Below are 13,685 nucleotides of genomic sequence, written 5' to 3' on the forward strand. Positions count from 1 at the left end.
TTTCCAAGCTTTTCCACCAGTTGTCCTCACATTCCTTTAGCCACTCCCCACAGCTTGTGACCACAGGTGAGAATAGGGACATAGACTGACTCAAACTGAGCTACTGTTTCTTCACCACAAACTATTACAATAACTGTAACATTGATGGCTCTTATCTGAGCCATCTCATGTGCTCTATTATCCATATCTCAGGAATTAGATCCCCAAATCTCGACCAGGTATAAGGTCTGCCCTCTTATCTGAACGGAGCATCCCACTCTTCCAGGAGACAACCATAGTCTCAGACATACCTGTAGCCTACCATAATCGGCACCTCTTGTGTCTTGATATAATGCCCATGTGAACGACACTTAAAAGAGAAAACAGCCCCTTGATTTAGTCTGACACCCACATTAAACATTTTTAACTTAACGCTTAGAACATGGACACAATGCTCACTGTGTACATACATAGACTGGATTGCATGAAGTAGTGATCTAGATACTCCATCCTTTTGTAATACCTCCCACCACAAATGTTGAGGCACAAAATCATACACCATCTCCAAATCCACAAAATGCATGTAGACTGGATTACCATATTTGTATGACCCCCTCACATAGTTGCCCAAGAATAAAAAGCTGAATCTTTGTTCTATGGCCTGGGGTAACCAGTGTTGTTCCCCCTAAATCCTAGATTAAACTATCTGACAGACTCCTCTCCACAGCCCTGGTATAGACTTTGCTGGGAGACTGAGGAGTGTAATTCTATTCATAGAATACATCCTCTGGTCCCCTTAAAAGAAATAGGGACCCCCATCCCAGTTTGCCATTCCAAGGGCACTGCCCTAGATCTTCATTCATTGCTCAACAATATCCACTTACATGTACTTGCTTAGCAGAGCTGGTGAATGGTCTCCTCTTCTTCTCCTCCTCCTTCTTCTACTCCTCCTAACAGAACAGTTTGCCAGATAATTTTTTGGGTCAAAATAACATCTATTAGTGGCCTCTCCAAATTCCATGGCCGATCTTCCACTTCTCTTACTGCCTTTGCAGCAGATCTTCTGGCTCTCTAAAACTCTCAATTGAATCAGGAGACCACAGCGTCTTGCAGTTGCCTTGATGATCGAGAACGTGAATATTATCCATTGTGACTTAATGCCCATAACCTCAATCCGTAGAAGGGAGAAGTCCTTTTGAACATGAGAATTTGTCTCTCATTGAAGGTCCCAAGCAACCCGAAAGGTTCTCCAGAAATCTGGCTGGCGCCTTGTGTGATGAATCCAGTTCGTCACCAACGTCTCTTTAACTGAGTGATTAAAACATATGGCCTCAAAGTCTGATGAAACAAACAAGCACTTAAGTTCCCCAAAAGCACTATGAAGTCAGTACGATGTACATTCTTCAGCACCTGCTCCACTATCTCCAAGAAGGCTGAATACTCTGAACTAGTAGTGATCAATTCATTAAACGCAAACAGAGGCTTCCAGAGTGAGGAGAAAGGTACTTATGTAGAAGCCATGTATGACATAAACCTATGGTGTACATTTATCATTTTCACAAACCACCTACACTGAAAAAAGGAAATATGTGTTTAGAGAAAACATTATGTATAGTTTACATAAAACATGATTTCATTGTTTATACTAAATTGAATTTAAATACAAACAGTATCTAATCTACTAGCTAGAAATATGTAGAGTGTGTGTGATCAACTGACATAGTATTAATGTGATCCAATTATGTTTTAAAGTCTCATGAGGATGTTGGAGCTGACAGGAAGAAATGACTATAGCGTTAAATTAACTTAATTAACTCACGTGTGGCACAATAGTGCAACAAATAATGTTACTGCCTCACAATGCTAGGGTCCCTGGTTTGATCCTGAGCTTGGGTGAATCCATGGAGTTTGGCTTTATTACAGGGTTTTAAAAATGCATGCTCACATCGTGCTGGATAAATGCAAACAATCTGTGTTAACGAATTAACTAAATTCAATAAACATTTTTTCAGTGTAGGTTCAAACAAATAATAAGAACAAAAAACACTAAATTAATACTATTAATGAAGAAACAATGGCTACAAAGTCAACAAATGGGCTTGAATTTACATGCCAAGTCAGTGATGACAACAGAGAAAATATTGTATAGGTTAAAACATGCTGGACAACAAGTCTTCACTAATTGATGTGGATTTATAGTGATGTATATTTGACCTAACATGGCACAATGATTTGCATCCATTCCTCTGTTGTTGTTTTCTTTCCTTGCAAACTTTCCTCACGTTTCCACACAGAGGGAAGAACTAAAGCGCAATTAAAGAAATAAGAAGCACCCTAATCGTTATCCTTGTTATGTCTTTCTATCTCCCTACTTTACCGTATTTCCCCTAGTTTCTTAGTGAACAGTGATCAAACAGGCAAGAGAGATTAAAAGACAAGATTATAAATGACTTAAAACCACCCTGGGACAATTAAATAACAATAAAACTATAAAGCGAGGCAGAGTTGTGGGTTTGTAAATTGTGCTCAGCTGTTGCCGAGTCCACATAGCCTGCAGTCAAACACAGAGATGCTCTGCCTCCATCTATATCAGAGCCGCTCAGGAGGCTGCGCTAAGTCAAAACACAAGCACGTGTCCTCGGTCTGTCTTTGTGGATTATGTCTCATTATCCCTCCTGTCTCAGCAGACTCTGTACAGGTTGTTGTTTCTGTAATCTGTAGCTTGTTTGCCTCAGGTTATTTGGGAAATTTTACATCGTGATTTTCTTCTCCATCTTTTCTCACTGAGTAAAAAATACACATAAACATACATAGAGCAGTGTCCTCAGTGTGTGTCCATTCTTCTGAATGTTTCAGTTGTCTCTCCTGATACAGAGTCCAAAAGTTGATTATTTTCGCTGTCATTTTTCTCTTTCCATGTCAGCACATATGTTCCAAATCTCTCTTTCTGACTCTCTTCATTTTTTCCTCTTGTTTCTTTTCACCTCTTTCTCTATTTCCATGTTTGTCTCTGATGTCTCTCTCTTATGCCAATTTCTTTCGGTCTCTGTGCGTATTGTTGTCTTTGTCCATCCTTCTGCCTTTTTCTTTACCTCTCACTTTGTTTCTTTTATGACATGTTTTCCCACCATTCTCTCTTTTATCTGTCTTTGTCTCGATCCCTTTCCACCTCTTTCTATGTCTCTTTTTCTGCCACTTTCGTTTTCTGTCTCTTTTTTGTCCCTGTCTCATTTCACATGCCTCTTTTTTGTCTCTTTCCATGAATCTCTTTCTGTCAGTTTCTTTCCATGTATTATTTCTTTGTCTATCTCTATCTCTTTCTCTCTTGACATCATCTCATTTTACTCACACACATACACACACATTGACAGCATGTATCTCTTTGTGGACTATGTCTTATTATCGCTCTTTTATCATTAAGCTTTATACAGGAAAAAATACTTTGGGATTATTCTCACCCTGTCTCTTTCTGTCTCTATCTGTCTCAGTCTGTTTCAGTCTCTTCATGCCTCTCTCTGTTTTAGAAGTCTCTTACTGTCTCTTTCAGTCTATTTTCCTCTATTTTCTGAGTTGAGCAGTTTGTCTGCCTCGGGGTAGGTGGGGTATTTCACGGTCTCGATTTTCTCCTTCACTTTGTAAGATGGATAGAGGCCAGTGCGCCCCAATCTGCGATTCAGTCCTTTGGAGTAACCATCCCAGTGGTTTCCGGCAACGCCAATAACATCTCCAGGCTCCAGGGCGACGTCCTCAGAAGTGCGCGGCTGATGTGCATAGATGGCGATCTGGTTGTGAGCATTTTGCCCGCCGAAATAGTAGATGTCGTCCAGAGAGTAGAAATATGATGAAGCATCTGGGTGTAGAGTCTGCATGATCTCATAGGCCACACGGCACACCTGGTACACACAGTGAGAAAAAGGAACATATTAAGGTATATTACAATAAAGGGAACTCTTACAGTGTGCTAAAATGAATTAAGTAAAAATTAACATATACAGTACACTGACATACATATATATTACATTTATTTTTGGGGCACTAATATACACTTACCATCCATTTTATTAGGAACACCTGCACACCTGCACATTCATGCAGTTATTTATTTAGCCAATCATATGGCAGCAAGGCAATGCAAAAAAAACGATTATACAGATATAGGTGAAGAGTTTCAGTTAATGTTCACAACAAACATCAGAATGAAGTAAAACTGTGTTCTCTGCGACTTTAACTGTGGCATGGATTTTGGTACCACATGGGCTGGGGTTTGAGTATGTCAGAAACTGTTGATATGGGATTTTCACACACAACAGTATCTAGAGTTTACACAGAATGGTGCGAAACAACCAAAAACATTGAGTTAGTGCCAGTTCTGTGGCTAGAAACATCTTGTCGATAAGAAAGATCAGATTGGCTCAAGCTGTCAGGAAGTCTATGGTAACTAATATAATCAGTCTGTACAACCGTGATGAGCAGAAAAGCATCTTAGCATGCACAAAACAAACCTTACAGTGGATGGGCTACAACAGCAGAAGACCACATTGGGGTCCACTGTCTACTGCCTACCAAGAACAGGAATCTGAGGTTATAATGGGCACAGGCTCACCCAAACTGGAGAGGTGAAGATTAGGAAAAAAAAAAACAGTTGGTCTTTTTCCATTCTTCAACTGTCCAGGTTCTGTGCGTCTGTGCCCATGATAGCCTCAGATTCCTGTTCTTGGCTGACAGGCATGGAACCTAATGTGTTGTGCATTCTGTAGTGCTTTTCTGCTCACCACGGTTGAAAAGAGTGCTTATTTTAGTTACTATACACTTCCTGTAAGCTCAGACCAGTTTGGCCATTCTCCTCTGATCTCTCTCATCAACAGGATGTTTCACCTCAGTTGTTTTTCACACCTTTCTATGTAAACTCTAGAGGCTGTGGTGTGTGAAAATCCCAGGAGAGGGATAGCCCATCTGGCACCAAAAATCATGTCATTATTAAAGTCACAGAGATGACACTCTTTCCCCATTCTGATGTTGGATATAAAAATTAACTGAAACTTTTGACCTGTATCTGCATGGATTCAGGCATTGCGCTGCCGCCACATGATTGGCTGATTGGATAACTTCATAAATGAGCAGGTGTACAGGTGTTCCTAATAAAGAGACCGGTGAGTGTAGGTCTGGGTAGAATTAGAAATTGTACTGCTGCCAACCACTAGAGGGGGTCACAGACATTATGGCTTCACTTTTTAACTGCAGTTCTTAAGTAAACACTTTTTCCTGGACAGGATAGCCATGGATCTAGAAGGGACCAGTGTGCTAATGGCAGGAATAAACCCTGGATGGGACACAACATACACACTTGTTCACTCCTATTGACCTACATACAGATGGAAGGAAACTGGAGAACCTGGATGAAACCTATACAGACACAGGTAAAACCTGCAAAATTTCACACAGACAGTAACCAATATGCTATTCAATTTCAAAATGAGCACAAATGAGCATATTTCTGAGGACCATACTGCCTTAGTGTGATCATGCTATATATAGACATATTAACACAACCATTACAGGTGCATCTCAAAAAAATAGAATATCGTGGAAAAGGTCTTTTTTTTTTCCGTCATTTAACTCAAAAAGTGATCTTTCATAAATTCTAGATTCATTACACATAAAGTGACATATTTCAAGCCTTTTTATGTCTTAATCTTGATTACGGCTTACAGCTCATGGAAATAAAAAATCTCAGTATCGCAAAATATTAGAATAAATAAGTTATAATACAGAAATGTTGACCTTCTGAAAAGTATGTTAATTTATGCACTCAATACTTGGTTGGGGCTCCTTTTGCACGAATTACTGCATCAATGTGGTGTGGCATGGAGACAATCAGCCTGTGGCACTGCTGAGGTGTTCTGGAAGCTCAGGTTGCTTTGATAGCGGCCTTCAGCTCGTCTGTATTGTTGGGTCTGGTGTCTCTCATAGATTCTCTATGGAGTTCAGGCCAGGCAAGTTGGCTGGACAATCAAGCACAGTAATACCATGGTCAGCAAACCAGTTACTAGTAGTTTTGGCACTCTGGGCAGGTGCCAAGTCCTGCTGGAAAAGGAAATCAGCATCTCCATAAAGCTCGTCAGCAGATGGAATCATGAAGTGCTCTAAAATCTCCTGGTGGACGCTGCATTGACTCTCGACTTGAAAAAACACAGTGGACCGACACCAGCAGATGACATGGCAACCCAAATCATCACTGACTGTGGAAACTTCACACTGGACTTCAAGCAACTTGGATTCTGTTCCTCTCCACTCTTCCTCCAGACTCGGGGACCTTGATTTTCAAATGAAATGCAACATTTACTTTCATCTGAAAAGAAGACTTTGGACCACTAAGCAACGGTCCAGTTCTTTTTAAAGGCTCAGGAAACCTTTGTAGGTGTTTTGAGTTAATTAGCTGATTAGAGCTCTTCTCAGGTCGACATTTCTGTATTATATATTCTCATGAAGGGTGTGGTAATAAGTAGAGAAATGAGATGAGTCAGATGGGCTAGAGCCTGAAAACACACTCCAGATTTAACGTAAGTGTGACTCAGGAGGGTTCAGTGTGTGTGTGTGTACCTGTGAGGAGAATGTACAGACTAGGAAGTCAGTCTGGGACAAGAAGTGGATGTCCAAGATGACTCCCTTGAGAGAGTTCTCTGTGTAGCGGTTATGCAGTCCAGCCGACCACGAGATAGAATTATCACTGATGAACTCATAATCAGGGTATCTGAAAAACACACACACACGTTTGTTTTACTATCCTTCCACTGACATAACCAAGTTTTCCTTATTGGGATCAGAGAAATGTCCCTATAAGGTCAAAACTGTTAGATGTTCCAACCGTTGTGGGGACATTTGGTCCCCACTGAGAAAATAACATACCCTTGAATCTGCCACCCCACCTCCCATCCCCGAAACACACACACACACATTTGTATTACTATCCTTCCACTGACATAACCAAGTTTTCCTTATTGGGATCAGAGAAATGTCCCTATAAGGTCAAAACTGTCAGATGTTCCAACCGTTGTGGGGACATTTGGTCCCCACTGAGAAAACAACATACCCTTGAATCTGCCACCCCACCTCCCATCCCCGAAACACATACACATACTCACAAACACACACACACACACTCCTCATTCAGATCACTCACTTGCTCTTGGCCTCCTGTAACAGTGAGGGGTCATCAGTTGCCAAATACACTCTCTTTTTGTCCAGCTGCATGCGCTGGGCCATGAGCTGGAACTGTTCCTCCACATGCTGCATGTACTCCTCTATGGGGTGAAACGCTGCCTCCGTGCCCACTTTATCTGTGCGCCTCACATGCACACTGCAAACACACAATACACGCTGGTTTGACAAGGCTGTACTCAACTACTCTACACAAAGCCTTGTCTAATCCTACATTAACATATGGAGAGAAAGTTAATGGTAAAATCCAGGAATAAAGAACAAGACCCAACACTTCCCGAGACATTTTCTACTATCACAAACCTATTTTTTCTTTTCTTCAGACTGTGATGTTCAGGAGTAGTGTAAAAACCCACAGATTTAAACATTTAAGCCAGGGGTTCTCAAACTTTTCCAGGGCAAGGCCCCCCAAATGACATTAACGTTTGACCGAGGCCCCCCTTTGGCAAGATGTTGCAGACTTCTGAATATATCCTCCTTTATTATTAATAATTACATCTTACATATTTACATTACATTACATTAGGAATTGATTGTGTGCGTGTGTGGTTGTCTGAGAGTGAGAATTTATTTTTCACACCAAATTGTTGAGGCCCCCCGGGCACCCCCTGGCGGCTCCCAAGGGGGCTGCGGCCAAACTTTGAAAACCACTGATTTAAGCCATCACCCTCTTAAGTTGCTTGCTGTCACTGGGAATTGATAATGGACCAAATTAGGAGAAACTGAGATAAACTGGGTTTTGTTTAACCTTATGACGTTTATCTGTGAGTTTGGAGATAGAACTGTTAATTAATGTTTTTTTGCATATGTAACACTTAAAAAATAACAATAAACAACAAACAGCACAGAATTAAGAATAACGTGTCCTTCGGTGATGAAGTTTATGTGGTTCACATGGTTTTTGACCAAAAAACGCAGCACTATTAACAAAAACAAGCCATGACATATAGACACAAAATGTATGTCAGAATGATGACAAACAGGGTGTCTGTTGGTCATTAAAATTTAACTCAAATTATTTACGAATTAAAGATGTTAATAAGTATGAAACTCTCTTGAATTCCAGTGTACATTTTTTTATTACAGGCTGCTCTTACTCAGCGTTCACACTAGCAAACAACATTTGATTTCAGATTTTCCCAGATTCTGTGATAAATGTGTTGTTATGTAGCAATGTGAAAAATCCAAACAATTGGATGGTGTAATTTGTGTGGAAGATTGGTAGCTTCTGTCATTTTCTTTCCGCAGCGTTCTTGAAGCATTTTGCAATATCTTTGCTGCAAATGTATCTGTAAATGATGCTTGAAGTAGCATTGAAAAAGTCTTAAAAAGTACTACATTTACTTTGAGGAAACTTTACATGCCCTTGCATGAAAAACAATACGCAGTAGAGAGCAATGCAGTGGGTTAAAGCTCTGCCATTTATTTTGATTTAAACAGTTTCCACCTAAAATGAGGTGCCATCTGCAGATATCAGACTAAATAAAATAGAATTATAATGTAAACTGGCATCATATGGTGTAGTTTTATTAAAGTATAAACATTTATTATATGTGCTATAGTTTTATTAAAGCATGAGAGTGGTGTAAACATAAATGTCAGTTCTATATAATGCCATTTATTCTTATTTGTGGTTGGACCTTTATTGCTTACACCAACAAAAACTGTCTTGCGGTCATGAAAATGAAAAAGCACTGAAAATTTTATTAGCTGGCAAAATGTACTTTATTTTTTTTCCCTTTACAACCCCGTTAAATAGTTTTTTCCCCCAACTAATTAATGGATTATCAAGTGATAGGGACTCATTTCCCTGCTTTGGTACTTGAGAGAGAGATCAGAAAGCTTGTCAAATGCACTTTTCTGTTTTTTTTCTTTCTTGCATCTCTCGGTGGGTAGCTTCTCCTACTTGTTCTCACTGTCTGAAGTGACAAAGCTACAGAACTCTTCAGCTACTCTCTCTCTCTCTCGCTCTCTCTCTCTCTCTTTCTCTCTCTCTCTCATACACTTCCTTTCATCTTTCTGTCAAGTGTTACTCTCCCGCGTCATGTCTTTCATTCAGCTCTGATTCTCAGCTACACTGAGGTGCTCAGCATCCAGTGATCGATACTCCCTCATCTCGCCTGCTGCTAACAATCACATTCACTCTTTTTGTTTTCGCAGAGCTCATTACAAAGCTTCTTCATTTTCTACCACATTCTTAGAAGAAGGCTACAGCGGGTTCAATTGTTAACATAAGCGACAATCCATTTGCTCAGCAACAGCAGTTGGTGTATCACTTAAAGTAACATTGTGGCCAAAAATCAAATGTACACACATTTCCCTTTATCCTAAATAAAGCAAAAAAAAAAAAACAAAAAAAAAAAAACAAAAAACAAACAGCCAAGGTATGTGTGTTGTCTTAAGTTTGCTTCTTTTTTTATTTATTAATATTAAATATATAAATGAACTATATTTAGCATCCAAATATTTATCATCAAGTGAAGAAGAAAGATGGCCACTTTAACAGACTACACATATGCAATGTGAGCTTTAACAGCAAAATTAGTGTTGCAGCTCCAGTGCAACTTTAAACACCACAAGCATCATGGAATACCAGCTATCCAGTCAACCTTGACATTTATAATATCCATACTTCTGCCAAGAAAATGTACCAGCAGAGGCATCATACAGTGATGCAATATGATTTAACATACTGTATACACCTACTCTACTATTTATATCAACCTTACAGTTATTATAGTTCTTAGTACTTTAATAGAGCAGAAGCAGAGACAGATTTCTTCAACCTTCTTCCAGTAAGATAAAGAGCCACTGCTGTGCCCTAAAGCAAGATGCTTAACCCTTAACTGCTCACCTCTTTACAAAGTCAGGAATTGGGGCTGAGAGAGATGCAGTTCAGCATTCTTTAATGAGAGCAATGCAGACAATTCCAAAACGTCAGGCAGGATCAATATCAAAAAACAGACATGGGTCAGGCAATGAACAGTCAGAGTAAACTAGGCAGAACTAAACATGTAAATCGAGAAACAGGCAGAAGATCAAAAAACAGAACAACCAACACTGTAAAGAAGACTTGTTAAAGTCAGATACATTTAAACAATCTGAGGGTTTATTTGACAAAATGTTTGTGATTAAGAGTCTGTTTTATATGTATGTGTGTGTGTGTGTGTGTGTGTGTGTGTGTGTGCGTGTGTGTGTGTGTGTGTGTGTGTGTGAAATTGGGAACAGATGTGTGTGATCAGAAGTCTGGTGATTAGGAGCGGGTTAGCAGTGGTGGATAGTTGTGGTAGAGTTTGTGGATCATGTGGACCTGACATAAATCCCTTCCCATACTCAATGACTGTTTCGATTAGAGATGGGAGTATAAATGGGATAAACATGAATATCACATTTGTAATTGTTATTTACAAACCAGTAAAAATCAGCCATTTTGAAACGTGTTTATTCCACATGGTTACTCAAACGAGCTCAAATGTGCTGACTGAAGATGAGTGAATCAGAGAAATCTATTCGTGAAAATGTATTTGTGGTAGTGATGTCTTAATGTTTAGGGTTAAGTGGTCTCAGCCTACTGATGAGTTCAAAGTCCTACACTGCCAGACTGCAACTGCTGGGCCCTTCATCCTCAACTGCTCTTCCTATTAAGCTTGGATATGAGAAAAGAATTAACACACATAGACAAGTAGTGTACTTGGGTGTGTCACATAAGAGGCTGTCTTTCTAAATGAAATATATCTAGTAATGCCAGATCTACTGTAGTGTAAAATATCAGAATACGTTAGAATGATTTAACAAAATATTTTATGGTGGCACAGTGACCCTGACCCTGTCGCCGGTTCACCGGTTGTCCTTCACTTTTAGTAGATATTAACCACTGCATACCGGGAACATTCCACAAGACCTGCTGCGTTGGAGATGCTCTGATCCAGTCGTCTAGCCATCACAATTTGGCCCTTGGCAAAGTCGCTCAGGTCCTTACGCTTGCTCATTTTTCCTTCTTTCAACGCATCAACTTCAAGAACTAACTGTTCATTTGCTGCCTAATATATCCTACACAACCCTCAGCCATTTTACTTGTTTTGTATTGTTTCATTACATGCAATGAGACCACAAACCAAACCAAACAGCAAATATATCAAATTTCGTTCTGAATTGGACTCAGCAACCAGACTAATAGATCTGATAATGCCCGTAGCTATTGTTCCAGAGAAATGCAGACAGACAGCGGTGTGATGATTTTCGAATTGCTCAGTCAGGTTTGGTATGCTTTCCAGCTTATATAGAAAGTGGTGTTAGGTGGCAATCAAAATAAAGGGTGTCATAGACATAGACACTGTTGGAATATGAGACATATGGAATATACCAGAATTTTGTCACTTCTCCAAATAGCCCTTGAACCCTAACTCTGTACACTTGTACTTGGTGGAAGTGAGAGAATCATGAAAAATAGAACTGCACATCACTCTCTGAACTCCATAAAGCATATTTCTGTCCAGCTCTCGGCACAGCAGTTGGACCCTGAACGGAGTCTGAAAGCCCTTAATGGCTAACACTGATCTTTTCACTCAAGTCCCCAGTGGAGCAAGGGAGAGAGAGAGAGACAGTGAGAGATAGAGAGAGAGAGAGAGAGAGAGAGAGAGGACAGGACAGTGAGTGCTAGAGAGGGGAAGGTAGAATTGATGGAGCAGTGATGATGACTGGGGTAGGAGTTGAAAACGAGTAGCACAGAGAGAGAGAGAGAGAGAGAGAGAGAGAGAGGGAGTTTGAGGAGGGAGAAAGATAAAAAAAAACAAAATGTCACAGATTGGCATGAATTCTCACTGTGGTACTTGTGGGATGTGATAAAGTTTTGCATTCTAATGCAAAGGTAGTTAGCTTCCACTTGTAATGACAACATGTTTTGGGTCAGGAACTCAGGCCAATGGGATACAATAAGACAACAAACATACACTGTTTTCACTAATGATTAATCTGCTCTTGACTACATTTTGCTCTTCTTCATTTGTATATATCCTACGCCCACTACAGAGAAATATTATGCCTGGAGATAGAATATCCCACAATCTTGTTCCAGACCTCTGCCATATAAATCTAATTACAGCACAGTGCTGTGTATTCTCCATACTAGAGACCTTGAGCTGCACAAGGACTTTTTCTTAGTGTAAAAATTTACTTCAGAATTGTATATAGTGCTGTTTGATTTTGCTATCACTTGTCTGTCAGCAGAAAGTCCAGGCTGTAACTTACAGTACTGATTTCAATCAGCCCTGGTAGAAAACAGTGAGGCTATACGTACTATATATATATTGATCCTAAAATGTACTTCAGTTTTCCCTTTAGTTAATGTTTTAATGTTTTTATACAGAATCTTTCAACAAAGGGATTTCATTTCACAAAATGCTAACAGTAGAACTCCTTCAGAACATACAAAAACAATTACTTAACATTCAGGCAAACAGGGTAAAGAGGCAGGAGGTAAAGGACCTGTGTTTAAAAGCCAGCTCATGATAGACTGGATGTGCTACTACAAGTGCCAACCATAGCTACACAATATGGCCAAAAGTATGTGGACACCTGATCACTGAAAATCCCATTTCAAAACAATGTGCATTATATGGAGTTGGTTCCCCCTTTGCTGTTAAAATAACCTCTACTCTTCTGAGAGGGCTTTCCACTCAATTTTGGACTTTAGCTGTGGGGATTTGTCGATTCAAGAGCACAAGAGCACAAGAGGTTGGGCACCGATGCCTGGAAAAATGGTCTGGTGCAAAGTTGGTGTTCCAGTTCATCCTAAAGGTGTTCTGTGGGGTTGAGTTCAGGACTCTGTGCAGGCTACTCAAGTTCTTCCACACCAACCTTGGTAAACCATGTCTTTATGGACATTACTTTGTGCACAGGGGTATTGTCATGCTGAAATGGGTTTGGGCTAGGGCACCTAGTTCTAGTGAAAATAAATGGTAATTAGGCCATACTTGATTTGAGGTAAAATGTATATTTTGTTTTCAACTGACAGACATGTCCACACACTAACAGTGTGTCAAGCCATAAGGCTTGCCATAAGTTGGTATTGAAATCAATAGCAATAGATGTATTTTGATGGATGCACAAAAAGGACTTGTGACCTGTGCAGCCTTCCTTGCAAAAGAGGAAGAAAATCCAAGAATACTGAAAAAAATAAACGGAAAGAATCTCAGCTCCTGGTCAGAGTGACACAAGCCATAACCTACATGCCATCACACCATCCTGCTGTCTAAGGAAGTGTTTCCAAACCAGTTCCATGATGGTTGAAAAGCAGCTGCACCTTGTCCTTAAAGTTGGTATAACATGCTAACTAGCAGTGCTGAATACTCTTTTCCTTTTTAATGCACTTTAACAGTTGGGGGAAATATTCAGGAAGAACTAAAATTGTAAAATTGATCATGGATTTTTTCCAGCAATATTCATAGATATTGTGATATGTTACACAAATGTGGATCTTTGTCTTGGGA

At 39.8% G+C, this 13,685-nt stretch overlaps 1 protein-coding gene across 1 annotated transcript in view; it reads right to left on the bottom strand.

Annotated features, from left to right (window-relative positions):
- Positions 1–1,609: 1,609 nt before the first annotated feature.
- The window catches only part of fut8b (fucosyltransferase 8b (alpha (1,6) fucosyltransferase)), a 61,107-nt gene continuing 49,031 nt past the window's right edge, over positions 1,610–13,685 (bottom strand). Inside the window, exons 7-9 of the mRNA XM_053613757.1 lie at positions 7,160–7,336; positions 6,580–6,730; positions 1,610–3,872 (exon numbers count right to left, since the gene is read on the bottom strand). Coding sequence (XP_053469732.1) covers positions 3,528–3,872; positions 6,580–6,730; positions 7,160–7,336 — 673 coding nt within the window. The 3' untranslated portion in view covers positions 1,610–3,527. The remainder of the gene's footprint in view (positions 3,873–6,579; positions 6,731–7,159; positions 7,337–13,685) is intronic.

The sequence above is a fragment of the Ictalurus furcatus genome, chromosome 25 (assembly GCF_023375685.1).
Source record: "Ictalurus furcatus strain D&B chromosome 25, Billie_1.0, whole genome shotgun sequence".
In the NCBI taxonomy this organism is placed as follows: domain Eukaryota; kingdom Metazoa; phylum Chordata; class Actinopteri; order Siluriformes; family Ictaluridae; genus Ictalurus; species Ictalurus furcatus.